General features: G+C 31.4%; 2 protein-coding genes across 4 annotated transcripts; one reads left to right on the top strand and one right to left on the bottom strand.

The window, feature by feature from the left end:
- Positions 1-2,920: 2,920 nt before the first annotated feature.
- On the top strand, positions 2,921-8,750 carry LOC102630141 (NAC domain-containing protein 75). 3 transcript variants are annotated; one of them, XM_006475290.4, is made up of 7 exons: positions 2,921-3,060; positions 4,053-4,338; positions 4,652-4,832; positions 5,072-5,637; positions 6,097-6,426; positions 7,020-7,133; positions 8,124-8,750. In XM_006475290.4, the coding sequence occupies exons 2-7, from the start codon at positions 4,207-4,209 to the stop codon at positions 8,211-8,213; spliced, it is 1,413 nt and encodes a 470-aa protein (XP_006475353.1). In that variant the 5' UTR covers positions 2,921-3,060; positions 4,053-4,206; the 3' UTR covers positions 8,214-8,750. The 3 variants fall into 3 exon arrangements, with proteins under 3 accessions (XP_006475353.1, XP_006475352.1, XP_024953323.1); XM_006475289.4 differs by lacking the exon at positions 2,921-3,060 and adding an exon at positions 3,298-3,718; XM_025097555.2 differs by lacking the exon at positions 2,921-3,060 and adding an exon at positions 3,298-3,885.
- An 8,493-nt stretch (positions 8,751-17,243) lies between these two features.
- LOC102629847 (phosphatidylglycerophosphate phosphatase PTPMT2-like) lies at positions 17,244-19,667 on the bottom strand. The gene is made up of 6 exons (XM_006475288.3): positions 19,256-19,667; positions 19,010-19,132; positions 18,756-18,849; positions 18,582-18,664; positions 18,367-18,456; positions 17,244-17,772 (listed from the first exon to the last, which is right to left on the bottom strand). The coding sequence occupies exons 1-6, from the start codon at positions 19,451-19,453 to the stop codon at positions 17,509-17,511; spliced, it is 852 nt and encodes a 283-aa protein (XP_006475351.1). The 5' UTR covers positions 19,454-19,667; the 3' UTR covers positions 17,244-17,508.
- Positions 19,668-22,489: the final 2,822 nt, after the last annotated feature.

Here is a 22,489-nt window from a genome sequence, read left to right as displayed (position 1 = left end):
TATTAATATATTATGGACAAATTTTTAACGTCTGAATGACATTTGTCCTTTTTTTTAATTAATTTATTCAGAGTTAAATTTTATAGTTTGCTTGTGATCGACTGCAGACAAAAATCACTTCCTTATCAACGTTGTAATTATATCATAACATGTAGCATATGACAGACACATAACACCATTTGATCAATTAATAAACAACTAAAGTAAATTTTTTATTTGATTTCTACCATTGAAGAGTCTATATCAAGATTTTGAAGAAATAAGATTTATATGGTTAATCTCGCGATAGCTTGTGTGTGTGATTAAATCTTGTCTCTGTTCTCTCTGGCTATCTTCTTCATGGGAGAAAGGAAAATTTATCTATTTTTCATTATGTTAATAATATGATAATTATTCTTCTTTTTTTTAATTTTCCTTTTTGGTGAATTTAATCACTACTTGGTCAGAGTACATTGCCATAAATTTTCTCCCTTTATTTGGATATTTTGGAAGCATAACAAATCTTATTGTAGTTTACGGTTTGTGTTCAAATCTTATCTGGGTAAACATCTCCCTTCTAGTTGGAGTTCTAACAATCTATGAACATGCATTATAGTTAAAATGTCTCGTTTTTTTTCAAAAAATTTGTTATCTACTAGTGCATTTCTTCCAATATATGATATTTTTGTTACCTCATACCCTCATCTTAGGTCCAAGAAAAGTTCATTTAAGAAATTTGAAGCTTTCTTTATTATTTGGAAGAATTCTACAATTTTATTTATAGCATTTACTTATTGAGCTTTTTTATTGTAATTTGTGTGACATAAAATATATCTCGTAATTCTAATTAAATTTTGATGAGACTTTCAATTGACATTTATTTAAAAAAATAAAAGAAAAGGCAGAAAAGGGAGAGGCACAAGATTACGTCATACCTGTTCTTTTATTTTCCGACTTTTAAATCAAGGCCTTCCATCTAGGGGACCTCCGGCAGAAAAATATTTTCAGTAAACATAAGAGTCTTCAATGCAATTTGCCTTTTTTAAGTTTATGTTTTCCACCCCTCAAGTTTGTATATTTCTTTTACAGGCATTAGAGTTTGTTACTATTCCATTGTAATCCCTGCGTGTCCAGTGCACCCCAAAATCGTGGTTCTAATACTTTCTACATCTTTAAATTAAATCACATTACAAATTAATTAGTTATTATAGAATTTTAATTTGTTTGATACTTTGATTTCTATCCCCGCTATAATTATTTGTTTAATTTCCTTTTTTATTTTTTTTTTGTTTTCCAAAAGAAGGGACATAGAAAATCTTCTCTTTATTGCTAGAAAAAGGAAACACAAAATAAATCTAAAGAACATATGCTTGACTAAACTACTTTACAAAAAAAAAATCAATTAAAATACAAATTCAAACAATACTTCAAAATTATTATTATTATTTGTGTTAGTGATGTATTATATCTTTATAATTTTTTGTAAAGCTATAAAATCCAAATTAAATTGGATATATCTCTTTGAAAAATGCAATTGAACCCACCTTTAACCTCTTGCTTCTACTACAAAGAAAAAATCAACTAAGCTAGCTATCATTTGAGAATGTGGAGTTACATTCAAATTGATTTTAAAATAGTTTTTAATCATTGAAGGACGAATTTTGAAGAATATATATATGATCTTTAATTAACTTATGAGCATATGAAGAGTTAAAGAAATAATTCAAAGATATTACTGATTCCACATTCCTCACCTAGTTTATTTGAATTCTACCAAATTATAGATATGGTTCTACAATAATTCTCTTAGTCAGAGATATTCATATTCTCATACATGAATTATATTAAGTCTTAAGATGCTCCCCTAATGGACCTTGAAAATTTTTTATAGGAATATTTCATGTTCAGTACAGAATTCCACTCCATATGCAGCTAGAATACCTTTTTTTTCCTTTTCTTTCTTTCGCCCCCCCCCCCCCCCCCCCCCCCTCCCCCCCATAATATAAGATGATACAAATAGAGCCAAAGAAATTAGTGGCACATGGTTAGTATCAAGAGGCATAAAAACCAGTGTTAAGATATGCTGGTTCCATCTTGTTGATTGGGAGTCAAAAGTCAACTTATAGGATAATTTCAGCAATCTGATTCTATAATCCCAGTGGACAAAAAGAGAGCCCTAATCAAAGGTTGTTCACAAGTTGAATGATAATTTGTGGTCCTCATCTCTCTTTATATTCACATAAGTGCTAATGATACTGTACAAAGAATTTATTTAATTTATTAAACACGTAATTTCTAAGAATAATATTATTTTTACTATGTTCTAAAAAAGATAGAGATATTTAAGATGAAATCAAATATTTTTTAACTATTTATTTTTCATAGAATTCGAACTCGAATACTCAGTTAAATAAAAGTATCTAAAAATAGCTCGAGAAAGACCTGAGGCAACTTCCTAATTAATAAGAATTCATAATGAAAAAATTAAAAAAATAAAAAATAAAAAAATAAAAGATAGCAGACAGGGAAGGCATCATAGCCATCTACATACCTGTTGTGAAAGAACATATTTCTGGTGGCTTCATCATGTAAATCTTGACCGGACTGCTCAAAAGAATGTTATAAACGTGAATGCGAACCCATCGTCTCATCAATACGCTTTTGGTGGCAGCAGCATCCTTCCAATCTCGGCCCCACTTCCTGTGGGTCCAGGTCAAACATGTAATTCTACGAGTGTGATACACTTTAGATTTCCCCATAATAAAAAATATTTTTCCTGTTTTAAAAAATTAAAAAAAGGTTAAAAAATATCGCCAGTTGAGCTAGCTAGCTTACTCGGTGATGCTTGTTTTTGAAGGTTCATAATAGGTTTGTTTTATTTGTTTTTTTCTGGGTAAATTAAATTTTCTCAAAAAATAAAATAATAGTAGTGTACGGGTAATTAGAAAGGGGGTGGTGGTGGTCCATCAAGTACTAGTACAGGTGAATTTGCCTTGTTAATCAAGCAAACCCTTAAAATTCCTTCTCTCTGCAACATTCATGGCTAAAGTATCATGATCACCACTCCACCTCAATACCCATGTGAGTTCTTATCATCTTATATAAATATATATATACAAGTTCTACTCTATTAGTTTTTATTTTTGCTCACATAATTAATCAAACGGTAATTTTTCTTGATCTCTTCTTTTCTACTCAAAGTTTACTGCCATCTCTCAACTAAAACTAATATTTTCAACCATGTAAAACTTTTTTTTATTTAAATAAATAAATAAATCAACAGAGATGGGTTTTAGGGGATGCTGGCAAGGCAATAGCTTTTGAAAGTGTGGCTTAAGTAACAGCTGTGAAGGCCGTTTCTTGCCTTTTGCTTTAGTAGTAGTCAAGAGACCTTGAGTGTTGAGAGAAAGAGGGAGAAAGAGAGAGATTTTTATTTTATAATTTCTAATTTCATTTTTTTCCCCCTTTCTATCCTGTTTTCCTTCTTTCTTTCTTTGTATCTTTGTTTCTTTTGTTTCTTTCTCTCTCACACACACACAAACACGAACCGCCTATACTACTAGTAAGCTGCTTAAATTAGCAAAGGGCTTAAAAGTAGGGGAGGGTCAAGGGGTGTGTGTAGTGTGTAGGCTTGAGGTTGAGGGGCAACTTTTTCTTTTTCATCAGCAGAGCAGCAGCAGTCTTCAGTTAAAGTAAAACTGAGAGAGCAATTTCTGGTGTATTTTATGCCTTAAAGCAGGTTTTATAGATCAATCCCTCCTGTTACAGTTTCCTCTTTTCCTCCTCCTTGTTCCTCTCCTCTCCTCTCCTCTCAAACCCAGTTTCAAAATTTTTTATTTTCTTTGCATTTTCTCATCTGGGTTTTCCTCAACGTTCTTGTTTTAGATTTGATTTGCCTACAAAAAGGTCACTTTCTTTATTCTTGTAGGTATTTTGGTGGGGGGAAAAAAAATCCCTTGGAATTTACTATTTCATGATAAATCTCCAAAAAAACCACAACAAGAAACTGTAATTTTTGTTTTTAATTTCCAAGAATATATACTTATCATGGCTTATGGTTTTTTGCTGTGTAGAGGGAGGTAACTGGGATATGAGTATCAGCTGGTTGTTGTATGGAGAGTCTGATTTTTATTTCGTTGAATATTATTATTACAAGAGTTTGAAAGAGAGAAGCAGATAGCGTCTGGTTTTTTTGCGCACATCGAATACTAATAATAACAATAAGCTATGAGTGGTAGTAAGAGTAATTTGGGCACCAATATCAGCAGCTCTGATCTCATTGATGCCAAGCTTGAAGAACATCAGCTGTGTGGATCCAAGCAGTGCCCCGGTTGCGGACACAAGCTCGAAGCAAAGCCGGTACGGGAGTATCATCCTTCATATTCTTGCCTTCAATCTCAAGATTTTTCAAATTCTTTTTTTAGAAAAAATAAAAAATAAAAAATAAAAAACAAGAATCATCGAGGAAAAACAAGAATTATGCTTGCTGTTTTTATTCCATGGCTTATAGATTATATTATTAATTAATTCTGTTTATCAATGCTTTTTTAACCAGACCAAGTTGAGATTTTAACTTAAATTAAAGCTTCCTCTTTAATTTCTTTTAGGTTAGTCTTTTTTTTTTTTTTTATAACTTTCTTATGTTGAATATAATTTGAATGAATTTTTGCAGGATTGGTTAGGTCTACCAGCTGGAGTGAAATTTGATCCAACAGACCAAGAACTGATAGATCACCTCGAAGCAAAAGTTGAAGCCAAAGACATGGTGAAACCCCACCCTTTGATAGATGAGTTCATTCCAACTATTGAAGGAGAAGACGGGATTTGTTACACCCATCCTGAGAAACTTCCAGGTCCCTTAATATTAATAATTTTTAAGTACAATTCCCACTATTCATATCAATATTGCTTAAAAAAATAATGAAGAGTCTTAATGAGCCAATATATAGCTAGCTGTAGCTTCTCAATCTTGTTTGTTTGTTTGTTATGACTTTTTTTGTTTTCAAGAGAGCGATCTCATCTCTAATTGTCTCACAATTTGTTACACCTAAGTCAACCTAACTTTGATTGTTTCTTCACACATTTCTTGCAGGAGTCACACGAGATGGCTTGAGCAGGCATTTCTTCCACAGACCTTCCAAGGCTTACACTACTGGGACAAGAAAGAGGAGGAAAATTCAAACCGAATGTGACTTGCAAGGCGGAGAAACAAGATGGCATAAAACCGGTAAGACGAGGCCTGTCATGGTTAATGGCAAACAGAAAGGGTGCAAGAAGATCCTTGTTCTCTACACAAACTTTGGGAAGAATCGAAAACCCGAAAAGACCAACTGGGTAATGCACCAATATCACCTCGGTCAGCACGAGGAGGAGAAAGAAGGCGAGCTTGTGGTTTCCAAGATATTTTATCAGACTCAGCCGCGGCAATGCAATTGGTCTGAAAAGAGTGCAACTACAGGTGAAGGAAGCAGCGATCCTAATAGTCGAAGAGATAGTGGCAGTGGAAGCTGTTCATCAAAAGAAATGATTCCACATAGAGACCATGAAGTTTCCGGAGCTCAGGTTGCTGCTGCAATGTCAAGTTACGGCGCCATTGATATGCAACAGTTGAAATCTGACCATTTCAGTTTTGTCCCATTTAGGAAAAGCTTTGATGAGGTACGTTCATTTTGTTTATTCATACATTAATTAATCTTTCTGCTTATTTGCACTAACGTTGCTGTTTGAGTTAAGTAATTAATAAGCTTTTTAATCAAATCTTTTGTTGTCATACATATTTTGCATATATAAGATAAAAGTAAAAGGAAGGACTCAAAAAAGTTATAGGGTTGCTTTTATTCTTCTACTAGTTGCTTGAACAAACAGCATGCAAAAACCCTATGGACCTTACTTGATTATCTTTGTCAGCTAACTAAGTAAACTTTGTTTACCCGCCAGAAAGGTTACCACATGAATAATTAACCATATTAATTCAAACAAAGCAAAAAAAATAAAAATAAAAAAAATAAAAGAGAGAAAAAGATGTTAAAGCGAAACAAAAAGAATGTTGAAAATGGACTTGCTAGCAAACTGTTTCAATTCAAGATTAATGTTAATATGTATAGTTTTCAAATGCAGGTGGGGATAGGGGAGGCGTCTACAGCAAGGGAAGCCCCAGCACACGGCACGTGCGAAGATATTCGGGATCACCATCAGCGGCCGCATCATCATCTGGCCCATGATCATCGTCAACAACAGCAACAACATCAGCAGCAGCATCAACAACAACAGCAGCAACAACACCATACGCATCATCAGCAGATTGCTACCACAGCATTCCACATCAGCAGGCCTTCGCATCCAATCTCTACTATCATCTCTCCATCTCCTCTACATCACACGTCTATCATTCTTGACGAAGACTCTTATCATGTCTCCAGAATAATGCTTCAAAATGAAAGTTTCCAGGTACTTAAACAAAACCCAGTAGTATTCATCTGACCGTTCACATTCGATCAGTTTGACCAAGTAATTAATACACACAGAGTAAACTAGACAGTGTGGTATTTTTTTTTCTTTCTCTTTCTTAGTTTAGTACATTACACACCCAAAAAGAGAGGAAAGAAAATTAGGTAACAAGTGCCTCTAAGATTTCTTGCCTAGTGGCAAGTTAATACTCACAACAATATTGGGGGCACCAATTCAAGTATGAAAGATTTTAAGTATTCTTAAGTGCGGTAGTAGAGGTCTTATCTTTAACTGATCGTAAATTGTTGAGCTATACTCTATAAACCTTTGAATTATATAATAAATTAATGAATTTACACTTCCAATGGATCCCACGTTGTAATATATTTGTAGAGTGAAAACCCTAAAATATATATATATATAGAAACCAAAATTATTAACAAGTGAGGTTACATGCCAAGTGGCACTGTTGATTAGTGTCAGCTAAGTTGGGAACATACTCTAAATTGTCTTTTCTAGATATCAAACCTTGCTGAAGACATGATGATTAAGATGTTAATTTTTTGTTGCCTTTTTCTAATGAATAAATGCAGCAACAGCAACAGCAGCAGCAGCAGCAGCAGCAACATCATAAACTGGGAGGAAGGTCTGCATCTGGTTTGGAGGAACTCATAATGGGTTGCACTTCATCATCAGATATCAAAGAAGTGAGTATCAACTTTTTGACCCTGAAATCCATGAACTCCTTGTCGTGCGTCATAATACTAACTAAGGAGAGTAAAAGGAAAAGCAAAGGATCGAAAAAGACAAAATATAAAAATAAAATAGTATCAAATTATTCCTTATTACTATTATTTTAAATTAAAGAGAGAAACCAGAACACCTTTCTTTATTTATTTATTTATTTATCCTCTTTACCTCTTTTATTCTTCTTTTGATTTTCATGTTTCGGTGATTTACTATATCATACTACACAGTATCCTGTAAAGGAATGTAAGTAGCTATCATATCTACCCTACACTGTACTGTCTTTCCAGTACCTCATAAACAAAATCAAATACAAAGACAAGCATAATTTGCTTTTCTGTGTACGCCTTTTTCTTTTTTTCCTTTTTTTCACCTTTTTTTTCTGTGAAGGAGGCAAATGGTGAAGATGTTAAGTATTTTTGAATTTGGACGCTGATGGAATTCTTATTGGATCAGCAAATATAGGAATCTAAAGAATAGATATAGAGCTAAACCTATACAAAATGTGAAACAACGAGCATAAATTGTTAAAATACATGAGGATCTTTATTCTTATTCTTTTCCTCGCTCTTTTGAACAAGAAAGATAATTAAACCCGAAACTTTGGTTTCAATTTCAAATGTAAGAACAATGGAGAGGGACTAAAAGCTTTTTTCGTATGAATTGTTTAAATGTGTTTTATGAAAATAATATCTCCACAAAATATAAACACATGTTTATATATTTCTCTCTCTATCTCTCTCTCTCTCTCTCTCTCTCTTTTAGGCGTGTTTGAGTGTCTTCAAAAGAAAGTGGATGATAACTCATAAGCCCTTTTTCCATGCGTAGCATTGAGAGTAAAACACACATCAGACAATTTGATAGTGGGAATAAAAAGAGAAGAAAGAGGCAACTCCTATATATAGATGAACCCTAACCCTAATTTTTGACATGCTTGTATTTGTTTGCAGGAATCATCAATGACAAACCCACAAGAGGCAGAATGGTTGAAGTACTCCTCCTTCTGGCCTGATCCTGACAACCAGGATCATCATGGGTAGGCGCAAAATATAAAAAAATAGTGAATAAAAAAAAAACTTAAAAGACAACATTATTATCATCATCATTATAGTACTTGAAGCCAAGATGAGGCTGGCCATCTATATTTTGCTCTTTTTCCTTCTTTTTTCTCTTTGGAGGGGGCCCTGGCAAAGGTCTCATGGCCTCTCAAGTCTCAACTGAACTAACTGTACAAACAGTCCATGTTGAAAGAGAGGAGAGAAAAAGAACAAAAGGAGAAAAAGAAAAGAAGCCACAAAAGGCTGCTTCCATACTGACAAATTAGGAGGAGAACCAAAGACCCAAAGTAAATCCATCCCAGCTGCATGAAAATCATCACCATTATCATTACAACATCATCTTTATGCCTATTTCTTATTATTTTATTATTTCAAGATGTTTTGTATATTGTTTTTTTTCTTTTTTGTTCTTTTAAAGAGAATACCAAAGAGTTTGTGCAAATTGCAAGAAAAACATTGTTAATTGTGTTGCTTGTGTAGTCACTTTAGTAAATTATAGATATATGATTTCTTTTTCGATTGTGTGTTGCCGAATTGTTTACTTATTATCCCATTAGTCCCTTACTTTCTCCACTTAATATATTAGTTTGATCTACAAATCTTCACCTTTCAAATTACAAGATTAGATGAACTGGCTTGGAATCTTTATTCTGTATAAAATAAAATAGTGAAAAAGATGAAAAATCAAAAGATCGAGTAGTCCTTCAGTGGTTAATTATAGATTTTTGAATTATGATTACTTTTGTTAATATATTTTTTTAGGGATATATATAATAATTTTTATCGACATGTGCCTGTTTTCTTGTTCTCATTGATCTATCACATGCATATCTGCTGATTTATATATCCACAATTTTGAGGTAGAGATTTCTTTTCTTCTTTAAAACATTTTATCATGGGTCAAAATTAATTTTGTTTTATTTGGTTGTTTCTGTAATTCAGAAAGTAATATATACTCATCTTGTTCTAGTAGTCTATAGGCATATACTACATGCTATGTAGTTGTGTGTGTGTGTGTATTTGAGGAGATTATTATACATTTGCTCTGAGAATAGCTTTTGGACATAAAGACTTAAAACAACACTTTAACTATCGAACTAATTTTTTTAAGTATGATAGCCCAATTTCATTGCACATGTATCCTCTAAAAATAAGTAATTTTTTGAGTTAATATTTATACATTTATAAATATTCATACCACCACCATTGTACAAACTGAATTGACAATTTTAATCAAAAAAAAAAAAAGAGATTAGTTGTGTCTTATCAATATTCTTTATAGATTAATTAGTAAATATCGATATTTCTTCCTCTTCAGATTGGGCGCCTCTACTCACCTTTAATAAACAACTAATGGGTGCATGTCTCGTTAGCTGAAATGAGAACTCTTTTGGAGTTTGTATTAATGTTGGTGTTGGCCTTAATGAAAAGCAAAATTACTTTGGATAGATTGATAGAAAATCCGATGGGGTCCTTTTTCTACACCCCTCTAAGTGACTTCCTGGAAGGCTCTTTGTTTTTGTGGTTTCAAAAATGACAAATGATAAGACATTGCCACATCAAAACTTCATTTCTTACCCATTTAAGATTTAAAGTGAGAGTCTCTAATTAAATAAAAGATTAACAAAAGTAAGAGAGAAACAAAAGTGAGGAGCTTGGTTAAATTAAGCTTTTAACTGAAAACAATGGAATCTTTCTATAGTATTAACTAGAAAGAGTTTAAAGTTGATCTCTCTCTCTCTCTCTCTCTCTCTCTCTGTTTTATAAGTTTCTTGGGAAACTTCTTTACTATATGCTTTATTCTATTATAGATTCGAGCTTTTTCTGCAGTATTAATTATAGAGTAGTAATGTGCTTGCTTATCACATCAAGAGAGAGAGAGAGAGAGGAGGGAGGGAGTAACGTGCATATTATCTTTTCTTTCATGGGACGTGCATGAAATAAAGATAAATCAACAGTTAAGTGAGGGCAGCAGCTTCATTGTAGTTTCTAAAGGGAATAAAGAAATAGAACAAGGAATTGATGAGAAGACAAGAATAACCTTTAATCTTGGATTTGACAGTTCTTATGACTTATCACAAATTTTATTTTATCTTGTCATTTATATATACACAAAACGTGATATTCTTTACATATTCTTACCTTATTCTTTCAATTATTGATTTGTACTATATAGTATACGATATTATTCCCAAGCACATACCCATTGAGCTCATTCTTGTATCACAAAAGAATTATCAATGTCTTATACTAATTGAAGTAGGGGAGATGTAAAAGTGATTTATGCCATTTTGAAATTGTTTAGAGAATCTAAACACAGTGGTTTACTGATGCTTTAACTAAAAACAAAAAAAAAAAAAAGGAAAAAAAAAAGAAAAAAAAGAGAGAGAGATCTTGTAAGAGATGGTGGAGAGAGTTTGGTAAGGGGCCAGGGGGAAGTGTCTCTTTCCACATGCAGTATAAAATAAAAAGGAACGACATGTCTTGTTCAACCTAAAAAGGTGATATTCAGTTCTTCCACTTTATAGAAGATTTTGGATGCTTTTTAAAGGAGGAAGAGTATGAATTAGCAGCAATTTTAGGGTTACTCAGAGTGCAGAGATTTGGTCCCGTAAAGAAGTTGCAAGAAGAATTAAGTAGTGCAAGGAGGAATATCACAACATGGCCATGCCAACTTTTTTAGATTCTTCCATATATCTCACGTACCTTGTTTTCAGATGTATAGCGATAGTAGTCCACCTTCGGCCCAGGCAAATATAATCGATCTTGTAGGAGAAACACTAGAATCCATGATAGGTAATACAAGTAATTATGAATTAGCAGCAATTTCAGACTGATTGCATTCACTAGCGACATGGGATATGGCTTTAATTTATGATCCTAATTCAATTTTACAAGAACCAGAATATGAATTAATTTAGATCTACGTTGATGTCTCGATGAACACTGCACTAGTCCTGTCGCGTTAGCAAAAATTCATGCGAAAGTAAGTAAATTGTTAAAGCATTTATCCTTTATAATTTGCTTTTTCTTTTTGTATAAAAAATGTGAAAGAAGTAGATTACTAAAGTATTCGTTCATTCTTCTTTTTTTTTTATCTTTTGTATTATGATAAGACATAACTACATGATTGGTCATGGCACAGAATTGGTGGAGCCCATTAAATCCCCATCGAAGTTAGTTGAATTTAGGAAAGTTTGGTGAGCATTCTGCACTTGAGTATGGATAGAGCCAACCATAGTTTTTTTTTTTTTTTTTTTTTTTTTCTTTTTTTAATCGATAATATTACAGTAATTAATTATTATTTTCCCATATTCCTATTTTTTTTTTTATTATGTGCTTTGCAAACATGGTTTTGGATCATAAGAATCTATGCAAAAAAAGAAAAAAGAAAAGTCTTTTTTAAATTTAAAAATAAAAAAGCGTGTCACATGATATTATAAAATGTGCACATGTGTACAACATATAATATGTGCTCAAAATAAATAATCGAGTAATTTAATAAGGTTTTTAAAGAACTAAATATGATGGAAGTATTGCAATAACCTCCTTCAATTTAGCTTAGTAAACAAATTTCCTTCTTCTTTATCTTTCTTCTTTACTCCTTGTAATACTAATATTTGGATTGTTGTGTCGCGATTGGAAAGTCTTAAATAATTTTATTTCTGTTTTTTTTTTTTTGTAATAAAGAAATATTTCATTAATACCAGACCAAATATATTATATTAATTTAAATCCTAACACTGACAGCATAAAGCTACAAGATATATGTCACTGTACGCAATTGACTTGTTGAGGTCCAGGAAAAAATTGTGTGCACTAGGATACCATCACAAAGGACCAATAAAGATGTGACATAACCACTTGAGCTCCAATGAAATATCTCTTACACCCATTCAAACTATTATATCTACGATCATTGCTGTTTTAATAAAATAAAAAATAATATAGATTTTTCACCAACAACTATAGAACTTAATTTAGGTCTAGTAGTTGATGTAAAAAAAAAAAAATTGTAACTATAAAATACAACTTAGTAGTATATATATGACTTTTAAATAATAATTTTGATAAAATAATAAAAATATTACAAATTTTCATAATATCAATGGTAAATTAAATCAACTTAACTTAAAAGTCACAACAGTTAGTGTTTACCAAATACTTTAGTACTATAAACATTTAATTACATATATATTATCCCGAATTTAAGGCGCATATTGGCACACATGTAATAAGAGAATCACCAAAAGGCTCCACAAATTTAACTCTTCAAATATCTATTTACTTACTTATGTGGCAAAAAAGAAAGTGAAAAAATATGCTATCCTCCAAAAGCTCTTCAAATTGAAATAAGTTAATATTGATAACTATTTTTTTTAAAGGAAAAATGAATAGCAATAAAAACACTTCTCTCTCTCTAATAAAAAATAATAAAGTATAAACTGAAAATGGAGAAAGCACTCAACAAAATTGAAGAGAGATAAGTATTTCTTATTTAAAAAATCGTAATTTGAGTGTTTTCTGCGGCCTTAAATGCTAATGTACTTCTTCAAATAAAAAGTACAATTTTATTCAAGGAGTCTTTTGTGTTAGAAAATTATCCTTTGGTGAAAATCATAACCTAAAAAACTAGGAATATTGATATTGTATTACCTAGAATCAATGAACGAATATAGGAAGCGTAACTGAATCCATAGTGCTTAATTACTTTTTACAATTGTATAGTTTATCTTCTAGATCAACACATTATCTTAGAGAATTCTTTAAGTTTCTCTCTACACTCTCTATAATGATGGGATGTCAGACAAGAATAGAATTTTACATTTGATTTGTAGACCATAACCACTTATATAGATAAATTACTTGTTATCTCTAGGTATTCCTATTTCAACTTATTATAAAAATAGACTCTTAAGTCTTTACACATTGAAGGCCTACATCATATCAAATACATTAAAGGCTAAATTACTAAAAGCCTTAATAAATCACTTTTAATTAGATTTAATCTTATATGATAGTCTGCAACACATAATTATTCACATTTGAGCTAAATGTTGGATTAAGAACTCAACTTTAGATTAAGAATACAAAATTTTGGTGATGCTCTAAGGCTGGCCCAGTTACTACATCATACTCTATCATATATATTCTCTCAGTTAGAAACCACAAGCACCCTCAAACTCATATACTACTCTTTAATATTAATTTAAATATCTAAAAAGAATCATCATAAACTTTATCAAATTCATTAAAAATATATTGTCTAGCAACTTTATGGAATTAAAAATAGGAACCGGCACTCAATTTCTCTGATTCCATCAAATGTAATTCAATTCAATTGTTTAACTGCACTGTACAAAAAAAAATTCAAAATATCAGTTAGTCGAACAAAAATCAATTTTAAGAAGAATTTAGATTCAATATTGAGCAAGCAAAACGCCTTCCATTTGCCCAAATTACACGTGAAAGGAACGATGAACCTGAAATGGGCTTTCATAAATTCCTTCGCTTCTTCAAAGGCCATGCATGCTCAGGTAGAGGCTCTTTTGTTGGAGAAAAACTTAAGTGAGTGGGTCTCATTTTGGAGCCACTAAGTCTCACTTTGATATCGAGAATATTTGGAGTAGCCCTTTCGACACCCTCCCTAATTTCTTATAGAACCCCTCTTTAATTGAAATTGTTTAAGTAATGATAAATTAATTCTTTTTTTTTTTGTTTTGTATGAAAATTCAATTATACACTTAAATAAATTATTTTTTAACAATTTTTTATAGCCATCTCATTGCATAATTTATAATTATATTATAAAGTTTAATTGAAAATATTTATTTTAGAAATTTTTTAAGGATTTACAATAATGAAGATAGAAAATATATAGTAAGAAGAAAATAATTTAAGATTTTAGGATGTGTATACATTTTATAAATAAAAACCTAAAAGGAATACTCTTTATAGAGTTAATTTTTGGATTAGTATTTTATGAATTAAAATTGGGTATTTTATGGAATAAAATTCAAAATGATTTATAAGGATTTTTTTAAGGATGTTAAAAGCTCCACACCAAAATTTAATATTATTCAGTCCCACCATTTCCTAAGCATGCTGACTTAGTGTGCTCACTCAGTTCGGACCTGCTATTTGGCAACTCTGATACATCCTTGGTGAAATCCATAAATTTTTATTTTAAATTAAAAAAACCCATTAGGCGGGGCAATGGGTCGTGTTTAGGCAGTTTCGTATAATTTTCTTATTGTATTGCGGTTAAATTATATATTCTAAACCTATCCATTAACTTATCTGAGTCAAAATAGACAAACCCGGATCCAGTCATTAACATTATCGTGTTACCCGAACCAACCCATTTAACCCACTCTTTTTGGTCAATTTGAAATAATTATTCAAAAGAATTATTATATATTTTTAATTTAAAGCATATAACAATTTATAAAACATGCTTTTTAGAAACATAATATCCAACTAAACAAAATCTTAATGTTCTTCATGTTTAACTTGATCTAGTAATATCGTCCACAAATAATCAATAATTTAGTTCTAGACACCACTATCAGAGATTAGAAATTTAAAGAGAAAAAAAATCATAGAAAAAATTTTGTGTTACCTAAAAAAGAAAAATACAATGAGTCAATGATGGTTCTAAAATTTTTGTGTTACCTAAAAATTTTACAATAAATACTTATAGTTTTTAGGATTTGTGATAACATTATATAATTAGTGGATTTAAAGCTCTTTTTTTTTTTTTACATAATATTAAAAAAATAGCTAACCTACTTTGTCTTTGAAATTTTATAATTTAAGTTATTGAATTTATTAAACAATTAAAATTAAGGGTAATCGGGTTGAGTGAAATGGATTTTAATGCTTAAATTAAATATAGGCCAATGAGTCGTGTTTGGGCATTTTCATGTTGTTTTCTTATCGTATTGTGTTAAACCATATAGGGAAATTATCATTCAAATATCTTATATTTGCTCTGTTATCAAAAATACTACAACACTTTAAGGGTGTATCAATCGTCTACCCTTAGTTGACAAAATGTATCAGCCGACCACCAAACCGTTAGTTGACGTTTGAAAGTTAACGGAATTACAGTGAATTGACGATTTTGCCCTCGAAAATTATCACTTGTATACCCTTAAATTCTCTTTTTATCACTTGTATACCCTTAAATTATCACTTGTATCATATGAAAAGACCAAATTACCCTTCTAAAGTCATCATACTTAAACGGCAACTAACGGTTTGGTGGTCAGCTGATACATTTTGTCAACTTAGGGTGGACGATTGATACACCCTCAAAGTGTTGTAGTAGTTTTGATAATGGAGTAAACTAAGGGTATACAAATGATAATTTCCCAACCATATATACCCAAACCCATCCTTTGACTTATTTGGATTAGAATATATAAACCCGCACTCATTCGTCAATATTATCATACTACCCGAAATCTTTAGTTTATTTTAAAACATGTAATAATTTTTAAAAATATAATATCAAACGAAACAAAATCTGAATATTCTTCTTGTTCAACTTGATCTAATAATAAAGTCCACAAATAATCAATAATTTAGTTCTAGGCATCAATGTGAATGATTAAAAGTCTAAACAGAAAAAAAAAATTATACAAAGAAATTTGTATTACCTGAAAAAATCCTACAATTAGTCAATAATGGCTCTAAATTTATAATAAACACGTAGAGATTTTAGGATTTGTGCTAATATTATAATTAGTTAATTTAAAACTATCTTTTCATATAATATTAACAATTTTAATTTACTTTTTTTAAAATTTTATAATTTAATTTAAACTATTAATATTAATTGTTATTAGGTTGGGTGAGATGGGTTTTAATGCTTAAATTCAAACTCTTATCAAATTGGTTTTATGATGCATTTAATAATCAATAATTGGAATGGGTTGCAATCAGAATGGAATGGAATCGGAATGGGCTGGAATTGGAATGGAGAATGGGAATCGAAATAAATTGTTTACTTTAGTTGTGGGAATCATAATCGGAATGAATTGTATTGTCATTGATGTGTTTACTTTATCTTGGAATCTGAATGAATTATTACAAGTTACTAAACTAACATTAGTTCATTATTTTCATTATTTTTTATTATTATTATGTTATTGTTAATAATAATAATAATAATTTTGATAATAGTAATTACTATTATAATTATTAATTATTATAATTAATTCTTATTATTATTGATGTTGTTGTTATTGTTGCTGCTACTCCTACAACTAATAATAATAATAATAATAATAATAATAAAGAAATAAATAATGATAAAATGAAAATTTTAAAATTTAAGTGGCGGTAATATGATCATTTTAGGGAATAAAATTCTTATTCTTAACTCCCCTACTGGAATGAGAGCTCTAGTAATTATTTCCAATTTTAAGTGATGAACACCACTTTGATTCTCATTCCAGCTCTCGTTTAAATAAATATACAAATTATTAATTTTCATTCCTTAATTCACATTCTTACTTTTAATAAGTAAGCACGCCATTAATGGGTTGACTCATTAACCACTCGACGTGATACAGGCCGATTCAACAGTTTTTATCGGTGGGTTCATATAGTGTTCTTACGTTGGATGAAATTTTGCTGGGCCTAATTAAATCAAAACCCAACTTATCATGGACTGGGTTTTTGTGAGTTGAACCCTTAACGATCCAATAAAAATCAGCTCAACAATTGTTTTTATCGTGTGAATTCGTATCGGGTTAATTAAACGCGTGAAATTTTGCCACGCCTAGGACCCATGTCATTGAACCCATCAAACCTGTCGAATGACAGCAGGGCTTGACATGCTGAAGTGGTACACCAACCCACACAAGTCCTTTTATAAAGGCTCTCCTCTAAGGAAGTCTCTGATTTCCATCGCATCATGGAATTTATGATACGTCAGGATGACAAAATCTTGCTTTGGTTCAAGAAACAACATAGACGAGGAACGGGGAAGGAAAAAAAAAATTACCACCGGAAGGATGACTACTTCAATCACAATTACAATTGCGAAAAGTATTATTTGCAGTAATATATACCGGTTGAATGACGAAGTGTATAGAGTGTAGTGTGTAGATATACACAACATTGAAGAACTCTAATTCTTCTCATTTTTCCTTTGCCTGAAGCATGACATTGTCGGAACACTGGAAAAGATCTGACTTCTGAACTTATTTCATAATGTGTTTCTGTACAAACAACTGCTTCATAACATCTTGTTGAAGAGAGTGGTTTAGCAGGCACGTGCCTCTGGAAGCCGTCCCGTAACTGGTCCACAAACACCAGAAACTTTCAAAGAAGCAAAGAGGCACGACAGCCTGGCCATCATGGGCCTCGTACTCACAATTCTGGGTACAACTGCCAGCGCTTTACTAGTAGTATCATCACAGGTGCCATGATATCCTTCAAGATCTGCTTTTGTTATTAGCACTGCATCAACGGATGGAGAATAGGGAGCTGTAATAGCCAGTTTTCTCTGGCTGAATTCCTGAACTGCCTGGTTATCAGAATCACACAAAGGCAAGCATTAAGATTGAACATTACCCAATTAGATAAATCCTAGAACCATTGCCAAGAAAAACAGTTGCACATTTTTCAAACGGTAAAATCATCTTCATTTGCAGGGGAATAGAAGCTTATGAGCTTATTGACCGACTTTGAGATGGAGATATCAGCTTGATCCACAGGAGAAAATAAGTATCAAGTACTAAAATTAATATTTCTAAAGTGAATTGCTTATTATTTTAAACCACAGAATGTAAATATCTCCCAGCCCCAAGTGCAGAGGGTAAAATCAAAGAGAAACTGCGGCACTTAAAGTACCAAAAATGAATGTTTTATATCCAGGAAAAGGTACCTTACACTGGCCTCTACGTTTCATTTAGTGAGAAAACAAACACAAGACAATAAGGATGGTACAATGTGAAAGGTTACACTTCACATTTTCCATTAAAATAATTTTTGCGAGTAAATAAAGCGCCTAAACTACTATAATAAGTGTTAGCTATCCAAGAAGATGAGAACTTTCTGACAATAAACTCACATCTCCCTTTCATTTAAGTAGTAAAGCATAAGAAAACCTGTTTCTTACCTTCCACTGTGAGGGAGCCAGTAACACTCGAGGCCTTCTACACCTCACATATTCCAGGGCTGCAGCCGGTGCCATGTGCTTGTACTCTACCTGCACAAGGTAAAATCAACCAATCCAACAATAAACAAATGAGCCAGCTCAAATTTAATTGTCAGATCTCTTATCATCCACTAAACATAAAAGTAGAAATTACCAAAAGAGCTTAATAACCTTACCAAATAGCATAGCACAATGGTTGTGCTCCTTCCGCGGCCAGCTTTACAGTGAACATAAGTCGTTTTACCAGCACATGAATTACCTTTAGCCAAAAAAGATGACAAATTTCAAACTAAAATCAACGAGAATACATAAGAGTTCAAAAGGACCACAGAAATAACTGATATACTCACTATGAATGAAGTCCACAGCTCTCCTAATATCAACAAAAGAAGGAGCAAAGAGATAATCTCTTGTGGGAATCACTAAGTGGTCGATCCCATGGGCCTGTAAAACCATAAAAGAGAAATCGGCCCTTCAGTTTGTTAGATAGAAATCAAAACAGCTACACTCATATGACAATTACTAATCAAATAAGTTGTATCTTTTGATATTCATAAAGCATCAAACAAGAACTACAAAACAAAAAAAAAAAAAATTTACCCACATGATACAAGGAAGATGGAACCAGAGTTTCATAGGGTTCATTGAGAGTGATGACTCCACCGACCCCAAGTTGCTTCAACCGTGGAACGTCCTTAGGAAACGGCACCGCGCCAAGTAGAAGAAACTGGGTAACCAAATGAAAGGAAAAAAAAAAGAAATTGACTACTGGGTTATATAATAGATCACAAAATTTTTTAAAAAAATAAAAAAAAAGCCCAGAAAAAATAAAAATGAAAGTAAAATAAACCTGATCGACTTCGTCCCACCATCTGAACTCAGCTTGGATTTTGTTACGAAATACATTATACAAAAGGGTCGGGTAGAAGAGGATCCGAGCACCCGCCCCGACCAACGCTCTCTTAGCGTCAGCCTTCACTATCTGCGTCGTACGGCAACCGTCGTCGTTTCGATCATGCTCCACGTCGTCCAGCTCCTCGATCTTCATCTCACCAACACTGGGCCTTCAGACTCTTCTCTGATTCCGCTGAGCCTAAATTTTACGGAATAGAGAAAACTCTGCTAAATTAGGAGATGCGGGTCTGGATAAAAAAGAGAAATTGTTGGGACCAAGAATGGAAATTTGGATAAAATCTGGGGGAGAGTGAGAGAGTAGAATTGTAGGGTCAGAGTCTCTGAGAGAGAGAGAGAGAGAGAGAGAGAGAGTGTGTGTGTGTGTGCGAGACCGAAAGGATATAGAATAGATTGCGGAGAATTTTAGGAAATGAACAGTCAAAACTTTAAAATAATCCTAATTTCCTCCGGGGTGATTGGCTGGTAGCGAGGCCCACGGCTACTTATAAATCCTCATTGTTCATTATTATTATTATTATTTTTGATGGGCCACCGGCCACGTTATTTTTTGACCTTTTTTTCTATTGATAGTACAATAACACAATTATTAGTTGTTTGATGTTTATAACCAAACAACTACTAAAAAATGCTATCCAAATTTTTTATTCTTATTATATTTAAGAAATGTCTACTTCATTTATATTTTGTTAAAGAAAAAATTACATACACTCAATTATTCTTTAATTGAGAGAGGAATTGATTATCATATTTTAATATAAGGACTTGAACGCCAAAAGTCTTGAGTGGCTACTCATTATTCTTCTGAATTTGCAGAAAATAGGAATAAAGCATTCACCATTTATATATCTATGAGTTGTGACTACAGTAGTTTGGGTAATGCATATTATATCTTAGAGTATGAGTATTATTAGAAAATAATGTCCAAATTTTGACAATTTAGAAATAACATGATTAAATTTATATTGAGATCAAATATTTGAGTGTCTTTTTAGTTTGGTTGTGTTTTTTTTTTTTTTTTAATTTGTTTAGTTACAAATTTTTTGTTAGACTTCAATTTTGATACATCAAAAAAATATTAAGTGTTTAGGTGTTACTTTTAGTTTCAGGGAGGTATATTAAGTCTCATACAATAGTATTCGTATTGAATTAAGGGAAGTATATTTGAGTTTCATTTATTTTGTGAGGAACTATATACTGTAAAATTCAAAATAAAATAAATAAATAAATTATATATATATATATATTTTTAATTTCCCTTTACTGCTGAAAATGAAAGTCTGCTGATGTCTGATGCTTGCATTTTTGGAGACAACAAAATTTGTAAATGTAAAACTACTCGAGTGACGAGAGTGGAGAGCGTGACCAATTTGAAATTAGTGGAAAAATAAAAAATTTGTTGGGATGAACGTTTGACAAAATGCCTTTCCCATTCAATTGGTTAGAAAACAAATATTATGTTTCAAAAAAAATTTTAAAAAAAATACTTCGGCTATTTGTTTTTTTTTAAAGTTTTTAATTGAGAAATAAGATAACCAATTGTTTTATTAATATTGAGAGACGAATAGTTAGAGAGTAGTTTTCATTTATAAGCAGCCTGATTGTAATGGTTCGGGATCCTCTTCTGATCTGATATTTATTTGAGCAAGTGTTATTAATATAATTAGTGGTTAATAAATGAAAAAGAAAAAAGTAGTAAAATCTTATTCATTCACTAATATTAAAACACAAGTGTCACAATATTTATAAAAGATCAGGAGTGATTAGATCAGGAGAAGATCTCAATCCGATTGTAATAGCCCAACAATCCCAAATAGGCTTTCAATTTAATCGATTGACACCTCTTTTGTGGATGATTCAAGTTTCCTGTAATTATTGGCCGTGAAAGTAATAAAAAAGAAATAAAATAACATACGTTCAATATGAGTATGTTTAAATTTTTGATATACTGAGCCATTTTATCTACATTCCAGAATTGGCAATTGACAAAAACCATTTCAGTAAATGCATGAAATAAATTATAAAAAAATGTGCTGCTAAATAATTTTTGCAAACTAAAATAGGGGGTTTACCCAATATTGAATTAATAGACCTTCAAATTAGTTAACACTTTTATCCTTTTTCCAGTCAAGAATCTTCTAATTAATGTCCTCAATGTGATAAAAATAATTGATGTATGTACGTACAACATTAAAAGACATTATTAGGGTGTTCCTTTTTCTTTTTTTTCAGGATAATTATTGCTCGTGATATTTACATTATATAAATTACTGAGACCAGTTTACATTAACTCTAATATGACACCGCTCAAATTTTTTAACTCTCTCAAATATTCGAGGGACGTCCAACTCCTATTCTGGAAGAAAGACTGTTTTCACTCAAACTCTAGAACTTCAAGGAAAGAAATTTAAATTAAACATCTGCAATGCATTTGCGGGGACTCAAACCACTTCCCAGCCACTTGGGCTTAGCCCAAGTGATTCATTATTAAGGTGTTCCTAGGTTATATTTATTATGACTTACAATCAGGTTTTTTAGTATAAAAATAAGCAATAAAATAGTGGGTCTAGTGGGCCAGTAGATGAATTTTATTTGATTGAAAGTGGCATTAAATATAATTTAAGGAGACCAATATTATTATTATAATTATTATTATTTTGTAAAATACTCTCGTATTTAGGAGAAACTAAATACGTCCACCTAATGAATAAGAAAAGAAGGTATCAAGTGTCAACCAACTCAACTGATACATTATTAATAAACTTTAATAACTTGTAAAGAGGATTAAGGGCCAGTTTGGGAATGCTGTAGCTTTTAAAATAATTGCTGTTAGCTGTGCTGTAGAAATAATCAGCTGTGAAGAGAATCAGTTAAGTGTTTGGTAAATTTTGTTTTAAGAAGTACTGTGAGTTTTGAAAGTAATTATGGACGTTTGGTAAATTTTACTGTTAAACTGTTACGAGAAAATAAATGACTAAAATATACATAATATAAGATAAAATTTATTTATATATATAAAAATATGTACATATAATATTTTTAATTGTGTATTATAATAATTTTTATTAAAAATAAAATTTATAATATATTGGTTTTACTTTTTTATTTTTTTATCTTAAAACAATTGATAATTAAATTAATAATATAGTGAAACAAATTTAATAATAATTCG

This window comes from Citrus sinensis, chromosome 1, assembly GCF_022201045.2.
Source record: "Citrus sinensis cultivar Valencia sweet orange chromosome 1, DVS_A1.0, whole genome shotgun sequence".
NCBI classification, from domain to species: domain Eukaryota; kingdom Viridiplantae; phylum Streptophyta; class Magnoliopsida; order Sapindales; family Rutaceae; genus Citrus; species Citrus sinensis.
This window is presented reverse-complemented; position numbering and strand designations above follow the sequence as displayed.